General features: G+C 33.5%; 1 protein-coding gene across 2 annotated transcripts in view; it reads right to left on the bottom strand.

The window, feature by feature from the left end:
• Vti1a (vesicle transport through interaction with t-SNAREs 1A) overlaps positions 1 to 26,954 on the bottom strand; it is a 343,411-nt gene that overhangs the window by 276,437 nt on the left and 40,020 nt on the right. For both annotated transcript variants that reach the window (XM_076834153.1, XM_076834154.1), the window contains exon 4: positions 62 to 139. In XM_076834153.1, the coding sequence (XP_076690268.1) occupies positions 62 to 139 (78 nt within the window). The remainder of the gene's footprint in view (positions 1 to 61; positions 140 to 26,954) is intronic.

The raw sequence follows: 26,954 nt of genomic DNA, 5'->3' as shown, positions 1-26,954 counted from the left end.
TGTGCCTGTGACCTCCTTCACCCTCCAGCCACCCACCGGGCCTTCCTGATTAGCATTCTACCTGGTTCTCTGAGGAATTCCCATCATCCCCTAGGAGCTCATTCCGTACTTCGTCACTGTAGGCGATCCGTGACCTTTTCTATAAAACAAAACAAAAAGGGAAAGAGGAGAGGAACGTTAGAAAGTAAAGGCTTCGAAGCGTTATGGTATCAAGGCTGAGCATCTCAAACCTCGAGAGCCCCCTAATGGAAACCTATCTATTGGCGAAAATCTGCAAACCAAAGTTGCCTAAAGTTCCTGAACTTGAGTAATTTAATGTAAATAAGAAGTTTTTAAAAATGTCAATAATGAAAGAAAACTGCATTGTGCACATATTCTATAATTATTCATAAATGGGTTAGAACTTGTATATCATTCTGTACATCAACATTCAAATAAGACTACTAAACTGAAAGAAATGGAGCTAAATAGCTGAATATTTATAAACCTTAGATTGTAATTTTTAAAAAACTGTATATTGTAGCAGGAAATAGAATGTATAATTTAGAGCCTTTAAAATTCTAATTCTAGGATAATAATTATATTTCAAATTTTACTCTGGAATCCCTGGCCTCACACATCTATATTTCTTTCTTTGTGATGCTACTAACCAGAAAGAGAAGGATTTAAAACTTATCCCCTATCCAAATAATAATTTAAATATCTCCAACTTCTCTATAAATTATGGCCTAATGAAAAGGAGTATGTGTGTGTGTACACAGCCTGTGTCTGTCTGGTAAAGCAAATTAAAATTTTCAATCCCAGTAAATAAAGGCTAGTAAGCTATGAGTCAACCTTTCACAATCCCAGTAATAAAGTGGGCTGAGTCAATGATTCACGCACTGAAACTTTGTTTTACAAGAAATCTACCTGCACTTGTAAAGTTGGAGGGGCATGTCTGCAAGCAATTAATGAATTATCTAAACGTATATACAATTTGGAAAAGGTAAATGACTCTGAAAATTAGTTGTGAAACTATAAATGGTCCTCAGTTCCTACAGCATCTTCACTATTTCAGATCCAAATTCAGATTTACAAGTTACTTTGTAAGCTTTTCTGCTTCTGAACTAAACAAAAATGATCAGTTAGAAAACAGAGTCAACTCTTTCTCATTTGAATCTACACTTTGAGACATAAATTTCTTACCTGTTCAATTGTGGTCTGAAAAAGCATTGTAGTTGAAAAGGACTATCCATAATCCATGAGCAGAAGTCAACAATAAGATTTCCATTACATTTTTAGACTAGTGAATAAGTAACACTGCTTGGCCACATAGAGAACATAACACCATAGACATGAAATCATATCATACTGGAATTTAAAAGGACCTTAGACAAGAACAACCAAAGGACTTTTTCTCCATTTTTCCAAGAATTGGCACATAAGAGAGAATTTAGTTCATTACATACTATTTAAGACTGGGGGCTTACAGTTCTAGCAGAGCACAATTTAAAAAGGCTCAGTGGAGTATAAATAAAATAAAAAACCTACAGCCCCCCTTTTTAGGGTAAAAAAAAAGTTTCATGGAGTTCTAATAGTATGGTCATGATCAAACTGAGACTAGAATTTAGGAGGCCTGTTTAAAAAAAAAAAAAAATTGCTCCCTATTCTATTACCCTATGGAAAGACACAGGGGAAAAAACAGCACAAGAATTGCAAAATGTTTCAGTATAAAGGAGATGGTGGCATCCCCTTCCTGCCCTGAGTCTCTGCTCCAAGACTATCACAAACATACACCTTTGCACTCACAATAAATATGTAAGGAGGTAAACAAAACTACCACAATATTGTGGGGAGGACAAATTAGAGAAGTTGCCATTAGCCTGAGATCAATAAAGACAACTATATCAGATCTCCTGAAAATTAGGAGTGCCCCAACTCATTCACCTATGAACAAACCCGACATTTTTATCATCACAAGCAGCACATATTAAGGTTGTGTCTCTTATTGTATTTACTGAAATTACTATTAATTAGTTATTTCTATTGACTTTATGCAGAATTGCATTTTAAAATGCTAAGTTACAAGGACAATCTACTTCATGGCTTTAATACAACATTTAGACCAAGCTAAAGCTTTCTTTTGCCCATTTGGAGATCTCCAGTATAGTAGTTTCAAACTAGCTAAGCAAAAGTATTTTATGGCATTAAAGGGAATGAGAACCTTTAAACAGGCTGTGGTATCAGAGCTGCCTTTTTAATTATTCATTTCATCACTATGGGGGACTAAAACATTCCGCAGTATGCAAGAATATCATATGGAGATTGTTTTTGTTTTTTCCTTTTTTCAACAAAATACCAACAAATTGGCATAGATTGTTCAATTACATTATATCTTATTTTGATTTAATATACTAAAAAAGAGGAAGAAAATTACATATGTGTATCCCTTAAATATCTAATCTTGTTTTGGTTAGATTGTACTGCAGAATGTACTGCTTTTGAAAACCAGCAATTAAGAGCATGCATGCTTAGCAAGAGGAGACCTAAGGATTATCTGCAGTTGAGGGGTGGTCCCTATCAATGTCATTCTTTACCACTGGGATGGTAAAAACTGGTCATTTGGATGGCTTTTCTAGATGTAATTAAGCAAATGATATGCTGAGTTTAACAAAGTATTCTCGGACAGGATTGACTTTTCTTAAAGAAAAGACAACTCATTTCAAATATCAAAAATAGTTCTACCCCTTGGAAATGGCACAGTAATGCTAAAATAGAACTCTTTTCACTTGAGTTTTGTCTTATAAAAAATAAAACAAATCATGACTTTGTTTTATTAATAATTATATTTGAATGCCCAATATTGGTTATTTTCTTATATTTTCTAACGGTTTAAAATTTTCAGTAAACAGATTGATTGTATGTAATCAGACATAAGTTAGCCTGCAAGGCTAAACTAATTGAAAACTAAACTAATTGAAAAAAAAGAAAAAGGCGAAATTCCTCTGAATGACAGACTGCTTATTTTAGGAATAATTTTCCTTCAAAACATCAATAAGTTCTGCTACCTTTTATGGAATTAAAAAAACAAACCTCATGCTACACTTCTGAGTATCTAAATAATATTTTAATTTAGAGGATTCAAAGTTAATGAAACTGAAATCTCTGTTGTATCTTGATAAACCTAACTAAAATATTTTTACTTCATTATCAACAGTATAAAATCTGTACTTTAGCCAAATGCAAGCATGAGAATTTGAGCTGGAAATGTCACACATTCAGCTACAGTTTGAAGGAACCCAATTCATAATGCATTTTATAAATAGTTAATGACTTCTATACATAAGCTAACCAGGCAAATCAAGAAATTGTCAACATTTTTAGTCTTAGTTGTCAGTTCCCACTGTCTACTGGTGCTTTATATGTGGCTCTGGAAAAGACAGAAGCTCTATGCAGTTTGTAATCTACTTCAGTTTCTGGTCTATACCATAAGGGTGAAAAAGCATCAACTGCCAAATCTCTCTCTCTCTCTCTCTCTCTCTCTCTCTCTGTCTCTCTCTCTCTCTCTCTCTCTCTGTCTCTCTCTCTCTGTCTCTCTCTCTGTCTCTCTCTCTCTCTCTCTCTCTATCACACACACACACACAGGTGTGCACACACAAAGAGTATTAAATACTAGAACATTTAGGTTTTACTTGTATGCTTATGTAAAGCTTATTCTTTCTGACTTACATGGTGGACTAGATACAGTTGGTTAAAAAATCTACAGATCATATGTGGACAAAACTATGAAAAATTAACCATTGATTGTGACCTAACTCTAAGAAATGTTAGATGCACAGTTTCAATGACTATTTTAAACCCATGACAAAAGCGAGTCTGTGGTTATAAAAGCAAGAATTTCAGATTCAAAGAGATTGTCAGTTTTTCACCTCATATATGAATAGGATTTTTGCATACCAATTGGCTGATTTTCTTAAAGTCAAGTTCAAATAGATACACTTTTCAGGTCTGTCTGGAAATTTGGCTTGAAATAATCTATCTACTTGACCCAAGCCTTAACATTTCCCAATTGAGCTGAATGTGTTCATGGACAGGCACTGCTAAATTAGAGATAAAATGAATTAACTTAGCTTAAACTAATTAAAACTTGTGACATGTGGTCCTGTCTCTTGTATGATTCTGTATGTGAAACAGGGTATATATAACCAGAATGAGGATTCTAAAGCCCACCACAAGCAAAAACATAACAATGAAGTTGGTTTATTACTAAAGCGTATATGAGAATTTAATTTCCATGGCGTGCACATGGCAAAGCAATTGCTTAAATTGCCTCACCTGGGAATTTAATACAATGTTATCATCAGACCAGCCACATTGTAAATAGATTTATAATGCTTTCCATGTGCTGTTCTCTGTTGCATATGAATTAAGTAATGATCTGGTATTACAATAAAATCAGCTAGTTCCCACACCTGGCAGACAGGATATTTCACTAAATTAATACCCATACAGCCACATCACAAGGCATGGGAAAGGAAAGCATCTCGGAGGCATTTGACTTGAGTTTTACCTGGGAAGTGAATACTCCCTGGCCATGTACAATGTCACTGCACTGACTGGGCTGCTCAAGAGAATCTGTTTCTAACATCTGCATCACAGAATTAAGACTTTCTCATTCCCATTCAATTTTAGCCTAGTTTCCTTCATTCAGGACTTTAATTACTAATCAGGGATCCACAATATTCACAAACACCAAGAATGCCCTTTATTCTAATCTATGTGCTGCAGACAGCCAAATAATTGATACAAAGTGCAGTTTGGTTTTGGTAAGTAATGAAAGAACAGCTTGTCCTACTTCCCAATCAAATTGGTCTATCGAAGAAATGGTTAATAGATTTCTCCATAGTTCTAAAACAAATTACACAGTCTGGCCAGACTTTTCCATTGCTTCTACCATGTTTTTCAGTCCCCATATATTTAATAATGCCCAAGGTTACCAGGTAATACATCTATTAAAAACTGCTATGCTTTCATAGCCAAAGAATTTAACTGCTCCTGTTATAATTAACACTTTGGGATAACTACAGAATATGGTGAAATTATATTTATTAGCTAGCCATATAATTTCTGGCATTCATTTCTTACCTAATTTTATCTGGTTCTAATTAAATAATATCATAGCACTATAAGACCCAGATGGCATTTTCAAAATGTATCTATCATTGGCACCAAGTATTCCATTTTTAACCTCAAAATGACTTACCAATTCAGATAAGAAACTTAAATTTTGGAGAAAAATAAATAAAAAGGAATTTATGAATTCTTGCTCATCACAGTACTCCCTGTACTCTATGAAGTTCTAGCAAAAAGGAATTTAAGTCTATAACTATAATACTATATCACTTAAGTAAAGGCAAAGTAAACTTTTAGGTAAATGTTTGATGCCTAGAAGTTGTTACAATGAAAAAACATAAGGCACTGAATGGAAAGAACAGAACAGAGATAACATTTCAGTATGTGATCTTGGTCAAATTGAGATTTTTGAATATCAGTTTCCCTGTCTCTAGAATAGTGGCTAATACTAATTTCCTAGAGTTGTTGTGAGAATGTAAATATAATGAACAAATATAAACCTATCCTATAAATTTGGCTGTTAATCTTACAAATCATGCTCATCTGAATATTAATTGATAATATTGAAAATAATATAATAAACTAGTACATATATATATGGATAAGAGTATAAGTGCATCCTTCTTAAAAAATGATTTGCCAATATATACCAAGAATAGCTTTTAAAAAGTCCATGTTATTTATTATTTAACCCAGTAATTCTGTAAAATTGTGTCTGTCCAATTCCTTATTTTACGGTGCTGCAATTTTTGGATGGTTTCCAATAGTAAAAACTTCAGTGCATTTCTTTAATGTTATCAGAGAAAGTGAGTTCCAATATGTTTCTTCTAAGTAATCATTCCACTAAACATGGCTTGCTCTTACTTTAGAGAGACTGTTTAGAGTTAAAGGTCAAGTCCATTCGCTGGGAAGTGCACATGCCACATGTCATCAATACTGTAACATTAATAAAGGAAAATATACTTTCTATCTATCATAAGTCTGTGGCCCATGGACCATACCCAAGCCACCTGAGAGAAAATACTAACATGCCCTGCTGCCAAGCTACCACCAGAGTTGCAAAAACAGGCTAACATGAGAATACGAAATAATCCATTGTTGTATGTTGTACAAGAAAAAGAGACTTGACATTTTTTAAAAAAGTTTTTCCTTATCATAAGCACTGTCATTTATTATTTTTGTTTGTATTTTCAAACACATTTGACATTTTTGAAATGGATATTTATTTTTTGGCTGTAAATAATGAGATTTAAATCATACCATACTGCCTCTTAATTACTTTAAAAATTTAATTACATATCATATGTGAATATTTATATACATATGATGAGGTTATATGTGTGGACACGCATAGGGACTCTCACAGACCCATATGCAATCCATATGGAAAAAGAACTCCATTTATGTTGCACAGTGCTAGAACAGACTTTTATTTAGACTAGGAACTCTGACCACATTGCTGCTATATCATTTAATGATTTACAAAACAGAGAGCCAGAAAATCAGGTAACTGCACTTCTTCATTTCCTCTCCCTGAATTTCTAAATTTTAGCCTGAAGTTTAAGTTTAGCATTAGTGTTTCAAAATGCATCATAAGTTAGCTAGTATCATGGCCCCATCTGTCTGCATGTGCTTGTAGTTTATGACTTTTGACACTGCTATTGAACAGTGCGTCTGTGTCTTAAATCATGTTAGTTTGTCAATCAGCAATTAAGTTACTTCATTCAGAAAATCAGCTCATGATAGAATGCCCAGATGTTGTTGTTAGCATCTGGAATAGTGAAAGTATGCTATGGAAGAAATCTAATTCTTTAAAGTCTTGCTGAATGTAAAATAAAATAACTCTACAGACTCTACTTGAAATAATCAAAATGTTTACTATTTTGTTTGTTAATGATATATAAATGTCCTACATACTTCCACTGTAAAAATAATACTCTGATAAACGAATGAATGCTATGTACCAGATGCTTGATTTGTATTTTAAAATTACTGAACCGGAATATATCAATTAATATAATTAATTCACATAATTCTACTTTCCCTATATAACTGCCTAGTACTGGGAAGGAAAAGTGATAATTCATTGAAAAATCTGTGCATAGCCATAATTTCGAGAACAGATCCTGAGGATTCTGTAACTGACACTGAGGTATCACACGAGTCATCACCTAGATCATGCTACAGATTCACAGATGAAGGGTTCTAAACCAGATGAGTGATCTACTACCTGAGGCCATAGGGTGAGGGAAGAACAAGGACACAACCCTCTTCACAATTCTGTGTTCTTCACTTGACTATACCACCAAGACAGGCTGGAGTAGTCCTACCTTCATTTTGCAAAGCCAAGGTTGACTGTGCCATTCACCCAGTTCTGTGAATGCATCAGCTACAAAGTTGATTAGCTTGTTTTGTTTCTGATCATCCTCCTTCAATAATAATAACAGCAGCAGCAGGAATAATAAACCTTTAATTATACATTATTTTTCAACATTGGAATACTGACTACAATAAATTTTAGAATTCAAGGATGGCAAATGCTTAGGTAAAATGTTTTATTTGATAGAATAAAACGTCTGATTTCAGAGGGTGAGTCATAACCACACCTATGGGTGTTAGATGGTTTTCAAGATTAATCTTCAAAGGCTGCACTATAAAGCAACAATAATCTACCTACATGGCTTAGAGAAGAGCCACACAGATAATTAAGAAGGGTTAAGAATTTCCTGCTTACCCACTGGATCTGCTGACTCTTTGTATGGTTAATTTAAAATTCTATACTGGAACCAGCCATCTCATAGGCAAACAATTTTTACAGCTTTATTTACCCCTGAGACTTACTTTTGGACCCATGTTGTGACAGATTAAAAAAAAATTAAGTAGTATACTATGCTACAGTGAGGTTTTAGTGTTCATAATTCAGAGATGTAAGATGTCTTCTAATGCTTTATGGATACAGCCAGTAAATCTGTAATGCTTAGGCAATAGGAACAAACCATTTTAGCCCAAATTTTCAGTGAAAACATTTTGAAGGTTACTTTTATAACAGAGTGACCCAAAATAAAAATATAATAAAGTAAGTATAAATATTAATACCAGATTCATAAATCCATAAACATGTTCATCTTAAAAGATTCTTCATTCTGAAATGGAAAAAAAAATCCTGCCTAGCCAGAGGCTTTACTTTATCAATTAAGTGTTCTTTCTTCTGCACCTTTAACATTTCAGTCCCTATTTGTTCTTTCATTCAACTTTGTAAACATTTCTAAGTGTATCAACCTCTTCATGCTTTACTTCTTAGCGGCTGTTTTTTTTTTTTTTTAATAAATTAATTAGGTTTTTGTTTCTTTGTTTTGGCACTGGGGCTTGAACCCAGAGGTGCTTTATCACTGAGCTACATCCCCAACCCTTTTTTTGGTTTGTTTGTTTTGAGACAGGATCTCCCTAAGTTGCCCAGGCTGGCCTTAAACTCGAGATCCTCTGAGTTGCTGAGATTACCAGTGTGCACCACCCTGCCCAGCTTAGCCAAGCTTCTTAAAAGAGTATTTTACATCACTAACTCCACCTATCATGTTCCAGTCACTTGTCAATTATTACAAACTGCCTACTCTCCTATTGCTCTTTAGGTCTCCCCAGGATCATCAATGATTTCCTAGTTGTCAAAATCACTGACAACATTTTTTTAAATTAACTTTTTATGGTAGTTACAGATTTATACAAAAGTTGCAATGATAGTAAAGAGTTCTCATATAACCCACACCCAGTTTATCACAATTAGTGAATTAATCATTAGTTATTGTACATTATTATTATTATTAAGTCCATCATTTTCTTAGATTTCCTTAGTTTTTAACTAAGGTTCTTCTTCTGTTTTAGGATCCCATCCAAGATTTTGCAATATATTTACTAGTCATGTCTCCTTATGCTGCTCTAGGCTTGTGATGGTTTTCTCAGACTTTCTTGCTTTTGATGACCTTGACAATTTTGAGGAGCAGTGATTAGGTATTTTGTAGACTGCCCCTCAATTGGGATTTGTCTGATGTTTTTCTCATAACCAGACTGGAGTTCAGTGTTTTTCAAAGGAAGACCACAGAGGTGAAGAGCCATTTTTATCACATGATATTAAGGTTACATATTATCACCACTGCTTATGTTGACCTTGGTCACTTGGGTGAGGTGGTGTTTGTCAGATCTCTCCACTGTAAAGCTCTTTTCCTCTTCTGTACTGTACTTTGTGTGGCTCACATTTAAGGAGTAGGAGTTATGATCCATTTCCTTGAGGGCAGAGTATCTACACAAACCATTTGATACTCTTATGCATGGGAAGTTGTCTACTGATCATTATTCAATTATTTATTCATATCAATATGGATTTATGGATGATGATTTTATACTTTGTATTTATAATCTAATATTATTTCATTAATTTTGTTGCTTAAATTGTGTCAACTTTGGCTCTAATGATCACATTTAGTCCTTTTCTTCAACTTATCTCTCCATATCATCTGACATTACCACTCACTTTCAGTGCCACCCTCCTATGGAATTCCTTCTACCTCTGGTCTTGCCTCAGTCTCTTCAGTGTAACTATTCTCTTAGTCTTCCCAGAAATGCTTATATTCCCTAGGTATCCATTCTTGGTCCTCTTCTTGCTCATCTGAAAGATATCATCTATTTCCATCATTCTAACTAGCACTTAGAAGCTGGAATATTCTACCCACAAATCCAATTCCTATGGGCATCTTAGCCTAAAGGTATCTCAGACTTAACATAGACAACAGGAGTATTATCTTGCTTCTATTTAATATTCTTCCTCTGTCTTTCTCTAGGATGGTATTACCATGCACATGTTCTCCTTAGACAAAAACCTAAAAAGTATCCAACTCTCTCCTTGGGTAAAGTTCTTCAATCAATCAGCAGACTTTACCATTATTTTTCAGAATATCTACATGTGGGCCCTTGGCCATATTTCTAAGATGTTTGTTATCTTATGCATTAGTCCAATTCTTTTCTCATAACTGTGGTTACCACACATTTGTCCTTCTTTTTATATGTGAATTATACTTGGGAAGCACTTCTGCAAAAAGACCAACATGCTTTAAAGCAGAGGTAAATCAATAGGTATAAAGACTCAACTCCTTCAGCTCTATCTCCAGCAAAATATCAAACCTATGAAAGAATCATTGCCTAAAGATAGAACTTATTTTAGAATGGGAATGTTAAAATAGAAAGTACATGCATTCAACAAAAGCCAATATACTATGGGAAAATGCTAAGCAACAGAACCCTCTCCAACTTTATATGTCAATACCACATTTCTCTTTAATTTAAAATATAGGCATATTTCATATCAGCTATTTTATTGTTCTCATAAGTTAGATATCTCTATTTTTTATTATGCAGAAGCTAAAAGACCACCATTTCAAACGAGATGATGTGCATGCATATTTCTTCTTTTCTGATCTGTGGACCTGAGGAATATGGATTACCTCTGTTATCTGCACGAAGAAGCTGTGCTACAAGCCTGGCATTCAGTTTGCTTTTATCTCTGAGACCCCAAATTGTACTGTTAGGCAACAGAGGGCACTTATCTAGATTGAACTGTCATACGAATAGATTTTTGTCAGCCATTCAATTTGTATCGGGGAACATGCCAACAAAAACAAAACCCAGCAATTTAAAACAACAAACCTATCCTCTACTGACAGGAGCAAATTGGTGTATTTCAAATGAATAAGAATTACTATGGATTGCATATCCTGCATGTGGGTGCTTCAGAAAGAAAAATCCTCTTGGAACTAATATTGTCTAGTTTTCCTGGCAATCACATAACATTGAACAAGCACACAGTGAGCTAAAAACTAATAAATACAAAGTAGAAACAATGACAAATAGAAGTTAAAAGTTACATGGACAACGAGGCTATCTAATAAAGTTCCAGGTCAGAATTCAGTGGCTATGTGGAAAAAGTTAGCACGTGTTGTACTTTTGTTTGCTCTCTGGCCCATGTAAGCCTTCCAGCAAGGCAGGGAGTATGTCTGCCCACAATGAGTAGTGACATCATTCTCCTTGAACCTTACTGACTCTGTCTTCAATACCCGAAAAACACAAACAAAAACTTTAGTGAACTGACCTCACCAGAGCAACACTACACCTCAGACTATTTGAAGAACTATTCAGAGTAGATCTATTCAAAGTTGCTATTAATCTTAGATATCACCAATGTTAATAAATGAATAAAAATATGGCAATAAAAATCTTTACAATCGAATATTGATTTTCATATCTAAAATTGATTTACATATCTAAAATTATTTAATATATTTCCCTTTATTATTTTTGTTGAGTCACATCTTCATTCTGGAGCTGATATAGCTAATTCTACAGTGAAATTCAGTCTTGGATGACACTTATGCAACCATAAACTACTACAAGGGAAATGAACAAATAAATTAGTTCAGTTCTGTGATTCCAAATTAAGCTGAAATAGAAAATAAATAAACTTACAGGCCAAAACTTCAATTGAACCCATGTCGTTTTACTGGACAGAAATTGAGTAAGCTCAATTGTTTAAATGAAAATATTTAGAATCTGAAAATGAGTTTTCTTCTATCAAAATTATTAACAAGAATTTAGCACTTTGAAAAATTCTGTAATATGTCCTATGGCAAAGCCATAGCATTATGTATTGTAGCAACAGGTACTTATGTCAAACCTTAAAGCTTCATTAAAGAACAGTCAACAAAAATACTCTATGTACACATATCTCTCCCTAATGATAGTTAAAATAGATGAGGACAAAAGCAAGGTCAAAGGTAATTCTTCAAGCTACCTCTACATTTTAAGTAATATAGTAATGAGATAATATTTTTATTTTGAAGGCAGTTATAAAACTACTTGCAAAGATGCATGATTATGCAATTTATACTTATTTGGCTCAGAAAAAATATATAGAAAGACTTACAGAGAGGACTGGGGTTGTGGCTCAGCGGTAGAGCGCTCACCTAGCATGTGTGAGGCCCTGGGTTCAATCCTCAGCACCATGTAAAAATAAATAAACAAAATAAAGGTATTGTGTACAAAAAAAAAAAAAAAAAAGACAGAGAAAGCGTGCACAGATGATAAAGCAAATAGAGCAAAATGTTAATAATAGGTAAAAATATATTATGTTCTATGTACTATTCTTCAAAACTTTCTGGAAGTTTAAAAGTATTTCCAAATATTACATTTAAAATAATTAAATATTTAAATATTAGTGGAATAAAGGAACAGAAGTTCTGGTAGGCTAACCTTCAACAAGTAGTTAATGTCTGAGATTACGTGAATGTCAAATAAATCCTTGATTAGATAGCTAATGTTAAGCAAAAATACAATACAATTTTCTTTCAAATTCAGACAATTTAAACAATTCATTTTCACCAAATATTATGGTTTATTCCTTTTTTTAGTAAAAATATGGGAATTTATTTAAACAGTTAAAAGTTTTAGTTTTTAGTTCACCCCTTAGTATAGATTCAAATTTATCCATAGTCAGAGAAATCGAAAGTTATCAGTACAAATAAAAAATAGGGCTGGGGACATAGGTCAGTGATAGAGTGCTGCCTAGCCCTGGTTTGATCCCTGGCACTTCAAAACAAACAAAAAATCAAAAACCAACCAAAGAAAGAAAGAATATTATGTAACATTTAAATAGTTTGACAATAAAGTGCAATTCTTTTTCTCCATTTTATTTTATAATAAAAGATGTGAGGACAGTGATTCTAAATTAGATTGCTTAACACATAATAATATATGATTTATTTATTTATTATTTTACAAAAATTCTTAGAGTAACCCAATAAAAATCCCCCTGGAGAGATATATCACAAACCTAAGATCTTTTACCGTGCTCAGAGGTCACTCTCTAATGTTCAAGAAGGAATACACATTTTCAGGTAGTTAGACAGAAGCCCACTCAACTCTGACTTGACTTGGCAACTAAGGCATTGCTGATCTGTCTAATTTTGACTGTGATAGCACTGGACAGGAACTGAATGTAATTCTGGTCTCTGAAAAGAACACAGCCAATTTGGGTGCTCTATAAATATGCAATAATAATAGGACCTCAGGGCTAGAAGGGACCTTGAGAGTCCTCTAGTGTGCCTTGTTCTCTTACATCATCCAACACCAAGTGCATCTTACAAAGACCTTGAAAAAGAGGTCCTTAACTTCCACAAAGAAGCTTACCAACAATAACTGGTTACTGTCGGGAATTATTTCCCTAAACTGAACTTAAATCCACAGTACTGAAGTTACACATACGGTAGAGACCAATACACAGCTGCTGACCATACTTGGGGTAATAGCTCTTCACAGACTTGAAGACACTTAATAACTCTACAACTTTCCATTCAGGGAAAATGATCCCAGGACCTTTCTTCATCTGCCTAATTTTTCAACTCTTTAATCATCTGAGGAGCACAGCCCAGAATTTTTTTCTGAATTATCTTTAGGCATAGTAGTCCCAATTAGATGCAGAGATAGACAAAAGATTCTTCCAGAATCTCAAAGTGTACTCAGTCTAACTCCTACTATGTAAATTTCAAGGACAGTCCTTTTTCTGTTCTTTATTACTTCTGAATATTTTTCTATCATAAATGCACATTAATATGTTTGGGGTATGTGTATGTGTGTGTGTATAGTATGGGTATTGAAGGCAGGGACTTTTGCAGGCTGGGCACCTGCTCTACCACTGAGCCATGCCTGACCCCCCCACACACACTTTTTAAATATCTTATTTATTTATTTATCTATCTATTTATTTATTTATTTATTGGTTGTAGTTGGGCACAATACCTTTATTTATTTATTTTTTTTTATGTGGTGCTGAGGATTGAACCCAGTGCCTCGCACATGCTAGGCAAGTGCTCTAATGCTAAGCCACAACTCCAACCCCTAAATATTTTATTTTGAGGCAAGGTCTTGCTAAGTTGCACAGGCTAGCCTCCAACTTGTCATCATGCTGCCTCAGTTGTGCACCACCATGCCTGGCTCATGGTTTTGATAACATTTTACTAGCTTGATACTCCACTTTTATATAAAACATATAACATACAATAAAAATTCTGAGGCACATGAAAAGGAAAAAATAATGACACCTTATAGTAAAGAAAAAGAGGAGAGAATACGTTAAACTAAAATTCAATATCCTGTGTATATATCATTCAAAAACAATGGTGAAATAAATAAAGGAAATTTTGGTCAGGTAAAAGCTGAAAGAATTCATCTCTGACATTAATTCCCTGAATGTTAAAAAGGGATCTTTAGATTGGGAAGAAATAATCAAAACTGAAATTTGCATGAAGGAATAAAGAGCTCCAATAGGAATACATATTTGGGTATACAAGCTTTAAGCACATGTCATAAGGGTCACAGCATATGTAGAAATAAAATATAAGACAACAAAAGTAAAAGGAGGGGACAGGTAAATAAAATTCTATTGGGTAAGGTCTTATACTGTCCATAAAGTAATATGCAATTGTTTGAGAATTATAATACCCTAAAGATTCACACTGTAATCTCTATATAAACCAACAAAAATAACATGAAGAGTTATAATTAAAATGTTAACACAGGAGATGGAACCAAATACTGAAATTTATGTGATTTACCTAAAAGACAACAAGAAATGAGGATTAAAAGAATAAGTGCACCACAGCGTATGCCCAGCTACAGGGGTCTAGTGTATCTGATAGAGTAGTATTTCAAAAAAAAAAAAAGAAAAAAAAATTGACCAGTAACACTACTATTAATTAACTTTTTACTGGAAATACTAGGAAACATATTAGGAGAAAAAGTTATAAGTATAAAATTGGGAAGGAAGACGTACAACCATCACTACTTATAAACAATATATCTCAATACTTCAAGAAAATAAACTGAACTGCAAACAATAAGGGAATTTAATAAGGTATCACGCTACAAAATTAAATACAGAATTTAATTCATATATATATATAAACAACAACCAGTCAGAAGATATGGTCAAAGAAAAGTTCTTATATAAGGCAAAAAAACAGAAGTTAAAATGACCAGGAATAAATTTAACTTATTTTATAATCTTAAGATGTAGAAAGTATTTGAAATTATGATCCTAAATGTAGATCTATAAAAGATTGATACATTTTATCCATATAAAAATAAAATGTTTTGAATGACAAAATTTAGAATGAAGATAAAATAAATTTAATATTTGACTAGGCCAAACCAAAGGGTAAATGATAAATTGGAAAAAACATTTGCAAATTCCATTTTTAGCAATGGCTAATCTTCAAAAATATACTTAAAAAGCCCCTAGAGATTAGTAAGGAAAAGATAAACATTCAACCTCCCCCCACCACTCCACAAAAAAAATAATTAGCAAAGGATAAAAAGAGTTCCTGAAGAAACATATGAAAAGACATTCCATTTCACTCATAAAAGTTAATAAAAACTACAATGAACTACTCCTTTACTCCTATCAGTCTGATCAACATGCAGAAGTATAATACTTCATTTTATAAGTGATATGGTGTAAGTAATCAATACTCTCATGCACTGACAAAGAGAGTGTAATTAGCATATCTCCATAGGGGCAACTATGAAAGGATTATCAATATTGTAACTGTATACACTTCTTAAGATCTTGCTCCCATAAGAATTGACACAGTTATTCACTTTAGCACCATGTACAGTAGCAAAAGCTTATTTATATAAGATTGACTATATAAATTTGGTAAATCCAAACAATGGGATACTATTAAGCTATTCAAACAAAAGAATTAAGAAGCTCTTCAGTATATACAATACTTGCTTTCTTTGGTATGGTATGCCATTTTGTTGTTATTATTTAAAGTGGGGGTATATATTTGTATTTGCTTGTTTAAACATAATCTAGAAAGGTAAATCATTAAAAACAGTAGTTATCTGGGTTAAAGATTTGAGAGGAGGGTGGAATGGGGAACTGGGATAGGTAGCTTGTAGAAGAGAGGATTTTCCCTATACATCTTTATAATCTTCATAATTATAATCATCTTCATTATACCAGCACCACACTTTCACAATCTGCTATGTAAAGTTTTTCAACATTGTATGTAGAACTTCAGGTTGTATTTTTAGGACAACTTTTTAGCACATGTCTATGGATACTTTCCAGGATAGTTCAAATAATGGGAAAATATTAGGCATGAGGTTACCAAAGATTTCAAAACAGTATGATCTTTTGGACCATGGACCAGTTTCCCAAGGGAAAAAAGCAGCATTGGGTGGAATCCCACTTTGGCCCCTATAAGAAGAAATAAGGAATATTTTCCATTCCCATTTTCTAAAACCTATGATAAAAACTTATACGCATGAGTAAAAATTAGTAATGGACAACAACTAAAATATAGGAAAACAAAAAAACAATAAAACTTCCAAAATCAAGAAATTGAACAATAAAAGAAGATTCCTATCATATACTCCTTAGGAGTTAAACATTAATATAATGGTTGTTCTCTTAAAATCTCTCCCAAAGCCACTGTCTGCTAGTGGAAGAACAGTTAGAAAATGTATTTAAAGAGAGCATGTGTTCAATATCAACATTTTAATTTTAGAATTCATGAGTTATAAAATTAGCACCTTCTCAAATGGGAATCCTTAACCTTTTTACAAAAAACAGGCAACAAGAAAAATGGTTTACTTTCTTTTAGGGATGAGAAAAAGTCTGAACAATTTACATGAAAAGCATACTCCAAACTGTCATAATAAACTGTTTTGTTTGTTCCTCAGGAACCAAGATATAAAAACATGGAAGTCAGCCGACTTCAGGGTATCAATACCAGAAATTAAATAATACAAAAGAAGCCAAGTTATTTATGTTGAAAGAAAAGAAGCAGGTTTAATCCTAAACTACCATTAAAAAAAAAAAAAGCACATTGAGTTATGGAGTTATATCCAGTTGGAATTTCTTGAAAAGGCCAAGATCTCCCCACTCCTGAGGACACTGTGGACACCAGACTCCAGGGACTACAGTTAATGCTGATGAAGACAAGAGCATGTTGCTGTTCACAAGCAGGAGCTGGGGAGAACAGAGAGATGCACCCAAGTCCAGAGCACTTTTAGAAAAATAATTAAATTGCACAACCTGATGACAGTGGGTCAGTGTCATGTTCACACAGGAAATTCAACACATAAAAATCTGCAGGCATGCTTCTAGCATACCACACTTAGGATGCTGATTAACCACTTGATTCCATTTTCATTTTTTTGGAGGGGTTGTTGAGTGGGAGGTACAGATATGACTGTAAATACTAATTCCTGATTTTTCTAGGACAAGTAAAATAATTATATTAGATTTTTTAAAGAGCAAGGATTCTATAAAACATCTAGAATACGTATTTTGTTACTTAACTTCAAGGTTGACTAATTACATTATTTCTTTTTGTAAAACAGTCCTGAAGATATAAGATCATAGAAACTGGAGGACATGAAAGTGTAGAAATTGAAGTAAATATCTACTTTAAATATCTACAAACTGTGCTCAACACTACTCTAAATTCATGCATCATCCCTTTCAAGAAAGAGCTACATGCTTACTTCAGGCATTATTTTAGAAAACAAGATGTAGTAAGTACAACTTGACGTACCACAAAATTAGGTTTACTTGGGTATCAAAGATCAAAGAAAGGAAGGAACTACCTTGGTTTGATCAGGCCAGGAGTGGCTTTACAAGGAAGAAGATTGAGCTGGGGCATAGTAATGAGTAATCCATGAAGCAGATAAGGAAGAGAAGCAGCATTCCAGGAGAAGGAAGCAGTGTATATAAAATAATGAAGACCTAAAACATGATGCCGAGCATTATAAACAGGAGTACTTTGGCATGTCTAGACAGAGGGTGAATGAAGAACTGCATGAGAAAACGGTAGGAACAAACCAACATGCTCAGAGAAGTCAGACCAACCAAGAGAGTCAAATAGCAAGCGGCTGTTGGGACCCACATAAAAATGCTCCACTGTGTGGGAATCCACCACTCAGATATAACTGTGTGATACAATCTCTCAGCTCTCCCAGAATTTCAGGAGAAGCCTGAAATTTAGAGATTGATATACTATCTCTCAATCTCTTAATGTTGGACACCAATTTCAATATATCAAAAACACTACAAGGCCAAATTATATCATATCTTTTAGCTGGATTTGACTTGTCCTTTGAGTGGGTACCATAAAGTAACAAAAACAGGAACTTGATCTAAACAAATTTACATTCTTAGAACATTTCCTGTATATGCAAAGTGAAAAACAGAGGGAGGAGGACCAGACTGAAGGCAGAAATCTCAGGTTCACTCTTACAGGTGAAGCAAGAGGCCATGTGATTCTTATTTAAGAGAGCAATAGCAAAGAGGGAGGGAAGGAGATTCTCGGGGTGGACTCAATGGGACTTAAAGACAGAGAGAAGTGGGATAAAGACAAAGTATGGAATGGCTCCTAGGTTTCTCATGTGGGTAACTGAGTACAGATGCATAAACAAGCATAACCAGCATGTGCACCGACCAACATAATTAATTCAAAGAGGAATTTGTATTAGAGAAAAGACAATGTTCAATGAATTCAGGTTTAACATTGTATTTGAATGTCTATAGGCCTGACATACAGGCAATGGACAATTTTTGAAAATTGGGTATAGAGTACAAAGAAAAAGTCTAGACTAGATACATGATTATAAAGTCATCAACATTTAGGCATTAGCAAAAAGCATGGGCATAAGTACATTTAACCAGAGAAAATAGAGATGACAAAACAGCAATGTGAAAACACAAACATTAAGAGAAAGGGAGAGAAAGAATCCAAAGAGAGAGCCAGAAGAGACCAGGGGAGTGTGGTGCCCAGTGAATCAAGGCTATACAGAAGAAAAGTAAGATGCAAACTGGAAAAGGGTCAGGTGTGATTTTAGCAAAATACTTTGAAGGTATGATATCCATGATAGTTGTAAGCAATACAATATATTAAAAAAAGCTAAGCATCTTAATTTTTCTTATAGATATTTTTTTTAAAACACATCTCCCTTCCTCAAAATGTTGGGATATTTGTAAAGTATAGAGACCACATAAGGCACTTTTCTAGTTATTTCTTCATTTACTTTAAACCTTTGCTGACAGCCAACAGATGAATGATGGATTATGCCATTCCTCCAGTCCCCATTTTCTTTGGACAAAACTCTACTGGATAACATTTTGGTCCCTGTGGTAAAAATAGAAAAATTCAGGTGGAGACACTTAAGAAGGAAAACATTTATTAAAGTGACAGGTACCCCAATAGAGCATCCACCATTTGAAGCCTCAGCATTTCTAAAATAATTGCTCATCTGAATATGCTAAACTTGGAAGTCACATGAACAACAACAAAATAAAACAAAAATGATCAAAACTCCAACTGTGTCTACTCAATCTTTATTTGTCTTAAGCCCCATATGAGTAAACTCAAAAACAGCTAATCAATAGTTGGGATGAATATATCCCCACAGGCTTTATTTGTTCTGCCTAGTTTAAAAATAATTGAAAATTATAGTCATTTTGCTCTTCTAAATAGCCATACCATATAGATAGATAGAGATATATGTATGCATATATATATATATTTTTTTTTTTCAAAGATTTACAGAAGCATTTAGAAATTCTAAAAATAAATCAATTGGCATTGAGTTCAATTGGTGGTGGTGAGAAAGTTGATTTCCAATGTGCTTGGATTCTATGAGTGAATCAAGTAAGAGGTAAAGCATACATTTTAAAACACAATGGATCACTTTTGTGATCTTTACAGGACAAAACATCATTATTTACTACAATTTTATAAATCATATAATAATGGTACTTTGAAATTATAAGGGTTTTTGAGAACTTAACCTCTTCCCCTTACAGATGAGGAAAATGCAGATTATGATCTAATAAAGCAGAACAATTCTCTGGGAAGTAGAAACTTGGATGTTCTGCTGATAAAGGCCTGTTTTGGCTAAAAACGAAAGTTTACTCTAAATGCTTGAACAGAAAGCATTTCTATGGAGAACACAGAAATGGAGAAACTATGTCGAGTAGAGACAGGACATATCAAGGAATATCAAATATTTTGAATCATAATGGAAAGTATTCAAGGGTTATCAACAGACTATTTCATGCTTTTTAATATAAGCAATGGGGAAACTGACTGAAATAATGGTATGAATTTTTTTGTAAGAACCATAAATTTTAAGAGAGGTGAATGAAATACATTTTATCCTTTCCCATGTATAAAATCAGTGCTAGTTTATGTAAAGATCTGCATTAGAGATGAACTTGAACCTATTTACAAATTCATCAAGATTTTCTACAACTGAAAAATACCATCTTGGTAAGCTAGGGTGAGTGTAACTGAATGGTGTCACTGAATACACTGAATAATCAAAAGCAACTTGTGGGTTTACATCTAAGAAGTCTTAGGCCAGAGAAACTTTCTCTCTAAGGAAGTTTGGCCTAATTTAAATTATGCTGTATCCTGAAAATTAGCAAAAATTATTTAAAATTCAACCTAATTTGTGTCAGAAAAATAGCTAATATATTTTTTGATCTAACTACATATCATATATTATTCTAGGAACTACAAATATGCATGTATGTACACTAATTTATCCTGCACAGCAATTCTAAGAGGCAGATGTTATTATTATTCCCATTTTATAGATGTGAAAATGGAGATGAAATAAGTAACTTGCCCAAATTAAAAAAGCTAAATGTTAAAGCAAGAACTTAAAATAAGGTAAATCCCTTAACCTAATTAATCTAATTACATGCATTCAAGCGTTTCCTTCTTCTTCTTCTTTAAAATATTTTTAGTTGTAGTTGGACACAGTATATTTTATTTGTTTATTTTTTTAATGAGGTGCTGAGAATTGAACCCAGTGCCTCACACGTGATAGGCAAGCGCTCTACCACTGAGCCAAAGCCCAGCCCCAAGTGTTTCCCTTCTTGTATTACCACCATCTACCCCCTATTGCTAAAGCAAGAATAGTCAGCTTCTTTTTTTATTTTTAAGGCAATTTATGTTAAACATTATGCCAACCGACAACTGTATTGGCTGGAAATAAAAGAAGTATAAAGAACTCTGCTAAAAACAATTTTAAGTGGTCATGACCACACCTTTTCAATAGTATTCCACTTTGTTGAAATGTCCTCTTTTTTGAAATAGTCTCTTCTGTAGAAATGATCTACCTCACTTTGAACTTTTTTCTGAATTCAATTCACTTCATTCTCTACTTGAACTCTAATACTATACTTCCTATGAGCTTGGTCAAGAACACTTCTCTTTCTCTCTCCTCCCTAAGTATTCTCACCTCTTTCTAAAGGTTTAAATAGTATATGCTCATGTCAATCCTGATCTAACTCCATTTCTCCCCTGAACTAAAAATTGACTACATCCCACTGTCTATTTATCTCCACTTGGGTGTCCCATAGATACTTTTAATTTAAACCATCCAAAAATCAATTATTGATCCTACAATCACTATTCCTCCACTAGACAAGCAAACAAACAATAAAACCAACTTGTCTTGCCCTCAGTTTTCCCCAATTCAGTAACTGGTACCCTCTATTTAAAAATCACTTATTCAAGCTACAAGCCTAGGAGTTTATCCTTGATTCCTTTATTTTAGTTTAGTTTATCCTTGATTCTGAAAGAGAGAGAAAAGGAAAATGAGGGTAAGAATTAAGAGTTACTGAATGCAGGGCGAGGTGAACAGTTGATTGCTGTACTCTTCTTCCAAATTTTCTATATGCTTGTTTTTTTAAAAAAATAAGGATGTATGAACAAACTATTTTAATTAAAAAATAAATTTTAAAAAAGCCTTTGCTGAACTGTTCTTTGCAATGAAATGGACATTAGCATGTGGCTCTTGCTTTGAGCCAATGTTTCTAAAGTAATAGCACCACGCAGAATGGGCATGCCTTTTCACTCAGAAAAAAACATACTTCCAATGGCTTGTGCATTTCATACACCCTTAAAGATTACTGAGACCTTAACAGCACTTGACTTAGTGGGGAGAAAACAAGCAAAAAACTAGAAAGCTCTGAGTCTTAGCTTCACAAGTCTATTTTCAAATTTTATTATAGTCCAGCAATATTAATCTGGAAAGTAATATGGAAAATGGCCATGAATTTAATTTTGAAAAGCAGCTGGTAGAGGGAAATACTTTTCTTAGAAAGGAAGGAAGATCTCACATCAGTCATCTAAGCTTCCACTCTAAGAAACTAAAAGAATAAATGGAACTAAAAGGCAATAAAGATCAGAGTAGGAATCAATAAAATAGAAAATAGATAAATAATGAGGAATTTCAAAAGAGACAAAAGATTTTTTAAAAAATATAAAACAGAATTAAACTTATAGCTAGATTGACTAAGAAAAAAAGAAGACACAAAATTACCAAATCAGAAACTAAAGAGGGGATGTTGTCAAAAAACCCTAAAGAAATTAAAAAGATTTCAAAGGAATATTATGGGGAATTTATCATCAACAAATTATAGAACTTAGGTAAAGGGGACAAATCATTAGAAAGGCATAAAAATTGACTCGAAAGGAAAGAGAAATATAATATACCAATAATAGTCTGTTACTTTTTTTTGCCATGCTGGGGATGGAACCCAGGGCCTGTGCATGTTAGGCAAGGGCTCTGTCATTAAATCATATCCCCAACCCACAAAATAAGTAAAGAAATTAAATTAGTAAAATGATCTTTCTACCAGGCAACAGCAAAAACAAACCCAGTCCCATATGGGTTCACTGTTGAATTCCATCACCATTTAGGCAAAAAATAAAAACTCTACACAAAGTCCTTTTAGAAAGCAGAGAAGAAACAGTTCCCAACTCATTCTGTGACCTAATCATGCAAATGCAAGATACGGATTTGACAGAAAAGCTGCAAACCATTACTCCTGGTAAACATAGACATAAAAATCCTGAACACAATAGCATACACCCTAATGTATGTAAACCGAACACAGTAACAAATGAAAGGAATTATATAATATGAACAAAGTGGGACTTGATTTAGGAATACAAGGCTGGTTTAATATCTAAAAATCAATTAATGCAGTGTATCTCATGAATACAATAAGGAACAACAAAAACATGATTATAACAATATAGAAAAAATATTTGGTAAAATTTAACACATTTCCAATATAATACAGATTTAAAATATGTCACAGATAATATATTTTACGTAGAAAAATTCCAGAGAATCTACAAAAAACCCAACTTGAATTATTAAGTAACTTCAGCAAAATTCCATGTATAAAAATCAATTGTAGTTCTATGTAGTAACAATGAACAAACCAAAAATAAAATTAAGAAAATTTTCATTCACAATAGAATCAACTAGATTAAAATATTTAAAAATAAATTTCACAACTGAAATGAAATACCTGTAAGCTAAAAAATTTTCAGAAAACACTGCTGAGACAAACTAAAGAATAAATTGAAAAACTCAATATAGTTGAGATGGTAATTTCTCCCATAATCAATTTATATTGTTTCTATTTAATGAACTGCTATAAAAATCTCAGATTTTTTTCACAGAAATTGAGAAGATGATCCTGACAGTTAGATGGAAGTGCTAAGAACCTAGAATTAACAAATGATTTTTGAAAAAGAACAAAGCTCAAAACTTATACTATGTGATCTCAAAACTTATTATAAGCTAACATAATCAAAATGCCACGGTACAGACCTAAAGATAATATTCAGATAACTGAAACTGAATCAATAATCCAGAAATAAAATTTTATATTATTTTCATCTTATTTTCTATAAAACTGCTAAAGGAATTCTTTGGGGGAAAGGACAATCTTTTCAACAAATGATGCTGGAACAATTGGCTACCCACATGTAATAATAATAATAATAACAACAGCAACAATAATTGAGATTATTTACCTCATACAATATCAAAGAAACTAACTCAAAATGACCACAGACCTAAATAAAAGCATGAAAGCTACTATAAAACCCAAGAAGAAAAAAACATCTTTGTGCCATTTGATTAGGCAAAGATTTGTAAGATACAACACCAATAATACAATCCATTAAAAATTAGTAAATTCGATGTAAAAATGTAAAATTTTATAAGTTCAAAAGTCATCATGAAGAAAATGAAATAACAAGCTACATCATATGTCTGATTTGTCCAGAATACACAAAGAACTCAATCACAAGAATATATGCAATAACAAATGAGCAGACAATTTGAATAGATATTTTACCAAATATATACTAATGGCCAATAAGTACAAAAAGAGATGGACAATCTTGTGAGTCAATATGGAAAGGCAAATTAAAACCACAAAACGTCACCATATCATCGAGTAATCCACTACCAAGTAAATATCCAGAAGAAATGAATTGGTATGATGAAGAGACATCTGCTCTCCCGTATTCACTGCAGCACTATTCACAAGGGTCAAGAAATGGAAACAAACCAAGGGTCCATCAACTGATGAATGGATAGAGCAAATGTGATACATATACAGGATGGAATAGTATTCAGCCACAAAAGGATGGAATACTACCATTTACAACAACATGGATGGAACTGGAGGTCACAGTAAGTGAAGTAAGTCAGACACAGAAAGACATAATTTCACATATGGAATCTAAAAGATTTGATCTCATAGAAGCTGAGAGTAGAAAGGTTACCAGAGATTAGGGAGAGTAGAGGAAAGAGAGGGATAGAGACAGGCTGATTAATGGACACTAAGTTATTGTTAGATGAGAAAGAAGATCCAGTGTACTACTGCACAGTAGGGTGACTACAGATAATGGTAATATACTGTATATTTTTAAAAAGCTAGAAGAAAGGATTTAGAATGTTTCACTATAGAGAAATGATGAATGTTTAAGGAAATAGATTTGTTTACCCCAATTTGAATATTACATAATGTATATCTGCATCAAAAAACCACATGGTATTCCATAAATATGTATCATTTAATATACAAATTAACGGTTAAAAAGCAATCAGAAAAATATTAAAAGGGGAGGAAAAACTACAAGATGCCATTATATACCCAGTAAATAGCTACAATCAAGGAGACTGACAATATCAAATGCTGACAAGGGCAGAGAGAAACTGGAACTTTCATACATTGCTGGCAGAACATGAACTGGTACAATTTCTTTAGAAGTAGTGTGACAAATTCTTTAAAAGTATACCTGTAATCCTTGCAGCTCTGGAGGCTGAGATAGGAGGATTGTGAGTTCAAAGCCAATCTCAGTAACTTAGTGAGGCCCTGAGTAACTCAGTGAGACACTATCTCTAAATAAAAAACAAAAAAGGGGTGGGGATATGACTCAGTGGTTAAGTGTCCCGGATTCACTACACAATACTTAAAAAAAAAAAAAAAAAGAAAAAAAATACACGTAACAGGTGACCCAGCAATTTCACTTCCCAAGAGAAATAACACTCTGACACACGTTTCCACAACTGGATTGCAATTAAATTTTGCAAAGCAGCATTACTCATAATAGTAAAAAATCTGAAATTGATCCAAATGTCATCAAGTGGTAGACAGACAAATAAAATGTGGCATATGCCAATATACTGAACTATTAATAATAAAAAACCTACTAACACATGCTACAACATAAATAGACCTCAAAAATACTATAGTAAATGAAAGAAGTTGGACATATTATCTGATTCTGTTTATTTGAAATTTCTAGAAAAAGCAAAACTTTAACACAGAGAAAGCAGACCAGTGGTTGGTACATGGCTGGAAGGAGGAGTGAGCACCACTGCAATGGGCATGAGGTGACCCCTGAGAAGTGTCACACATCTAGGTGAGTTCCGATGGCATATTGAAGCAAGATTTGTTTGGATCTACTAGGTTTAATGAAATATATTACTAAAATTAATATAACCTTTTTCTTTTTGCATTTTGTGATGTGATTACTAGAATTACTCCTGCTGAATAGGACTATTTCCACTGGGTTATTAATATTGTCAGGAATAAGACCAACCTTAAGAGACACCAAATGAAATTTAGAAGAAGGCAACACTGATTACTAAACTCAGAAATGCTTGATCAACCAGGATAAAAATAAGTACAACATGCCTGTCTATAGGATGTATACCTAACAATGGTATCGCTTATCAGGTTGCTTATGCCCATATAGAAGGGGGTGTGATAATCTGCACAGCACATATACATGAACTGCAAAAACTGATGTTGGTGACAAACTCTATTGCAGAATACTCTTCACCGACCTGCTGCTGGACCACATGCTTCTCAATAGCTTTGGCAGGTCAAGATCTCTGAAGGCATGTTGAGGTGACCAGAGATGAATACAATATGGAAAGCACTGAGGTTAACAACCTTCACCTGCTATTTGGAAGCAGGTCTTGCCTGAATCACTACTGGCAATAGTTTTGGGGACCCTCACAAATGATTTTCAGCAGCATTAGTCATAATAGTCATCATTCTAAGAGAAAGGAATTTAATGCAGAAGTAAATCAGAAGCATATCATGGAACTGAACATTGCAGATTGTATGTAGAACCTAGTGGAAGAAGATGTAGATGATCACAAGAAACAATTCCCAGGCTGGAGTTGTGGCTCAATGTAAAGTACTTGCCTAGAATGTGTGAGGCACTGGGTTCGATTCTCAGCATCACATAAAAAATAAACAAATAAAATGAAGGCATTTATGTCCATCTATAACCAATAAAATTGTTTTGTTTTGTTTTTAAAGAAAGAAACAATTCTTTCAGTGCAAAATAAACATAGTGCCTCTAGGAATGACAGAGGAACAAGAAAGCCCCTTGTAC

The sequence above is a fragment of the Callospermophilus lateralis genome, chromosome 15 (assembly GCF_048772815.1).
Source record: "Callospermophilus lateralis isolate mCalLat2 chromosome 15, mCalLat2.hap1, whole genome shotgun sequence".
NCBI lineage: Eukaryota > Metazoa > Chordata > Mammalia > Rodentia > Sciuridae > Callospermophilus > Callospermophilus lateralis.
Note: the sequence above shows the minus strand (reverse complement) of the source record. Positions and strands in the feature narration are given on the sequence as shown.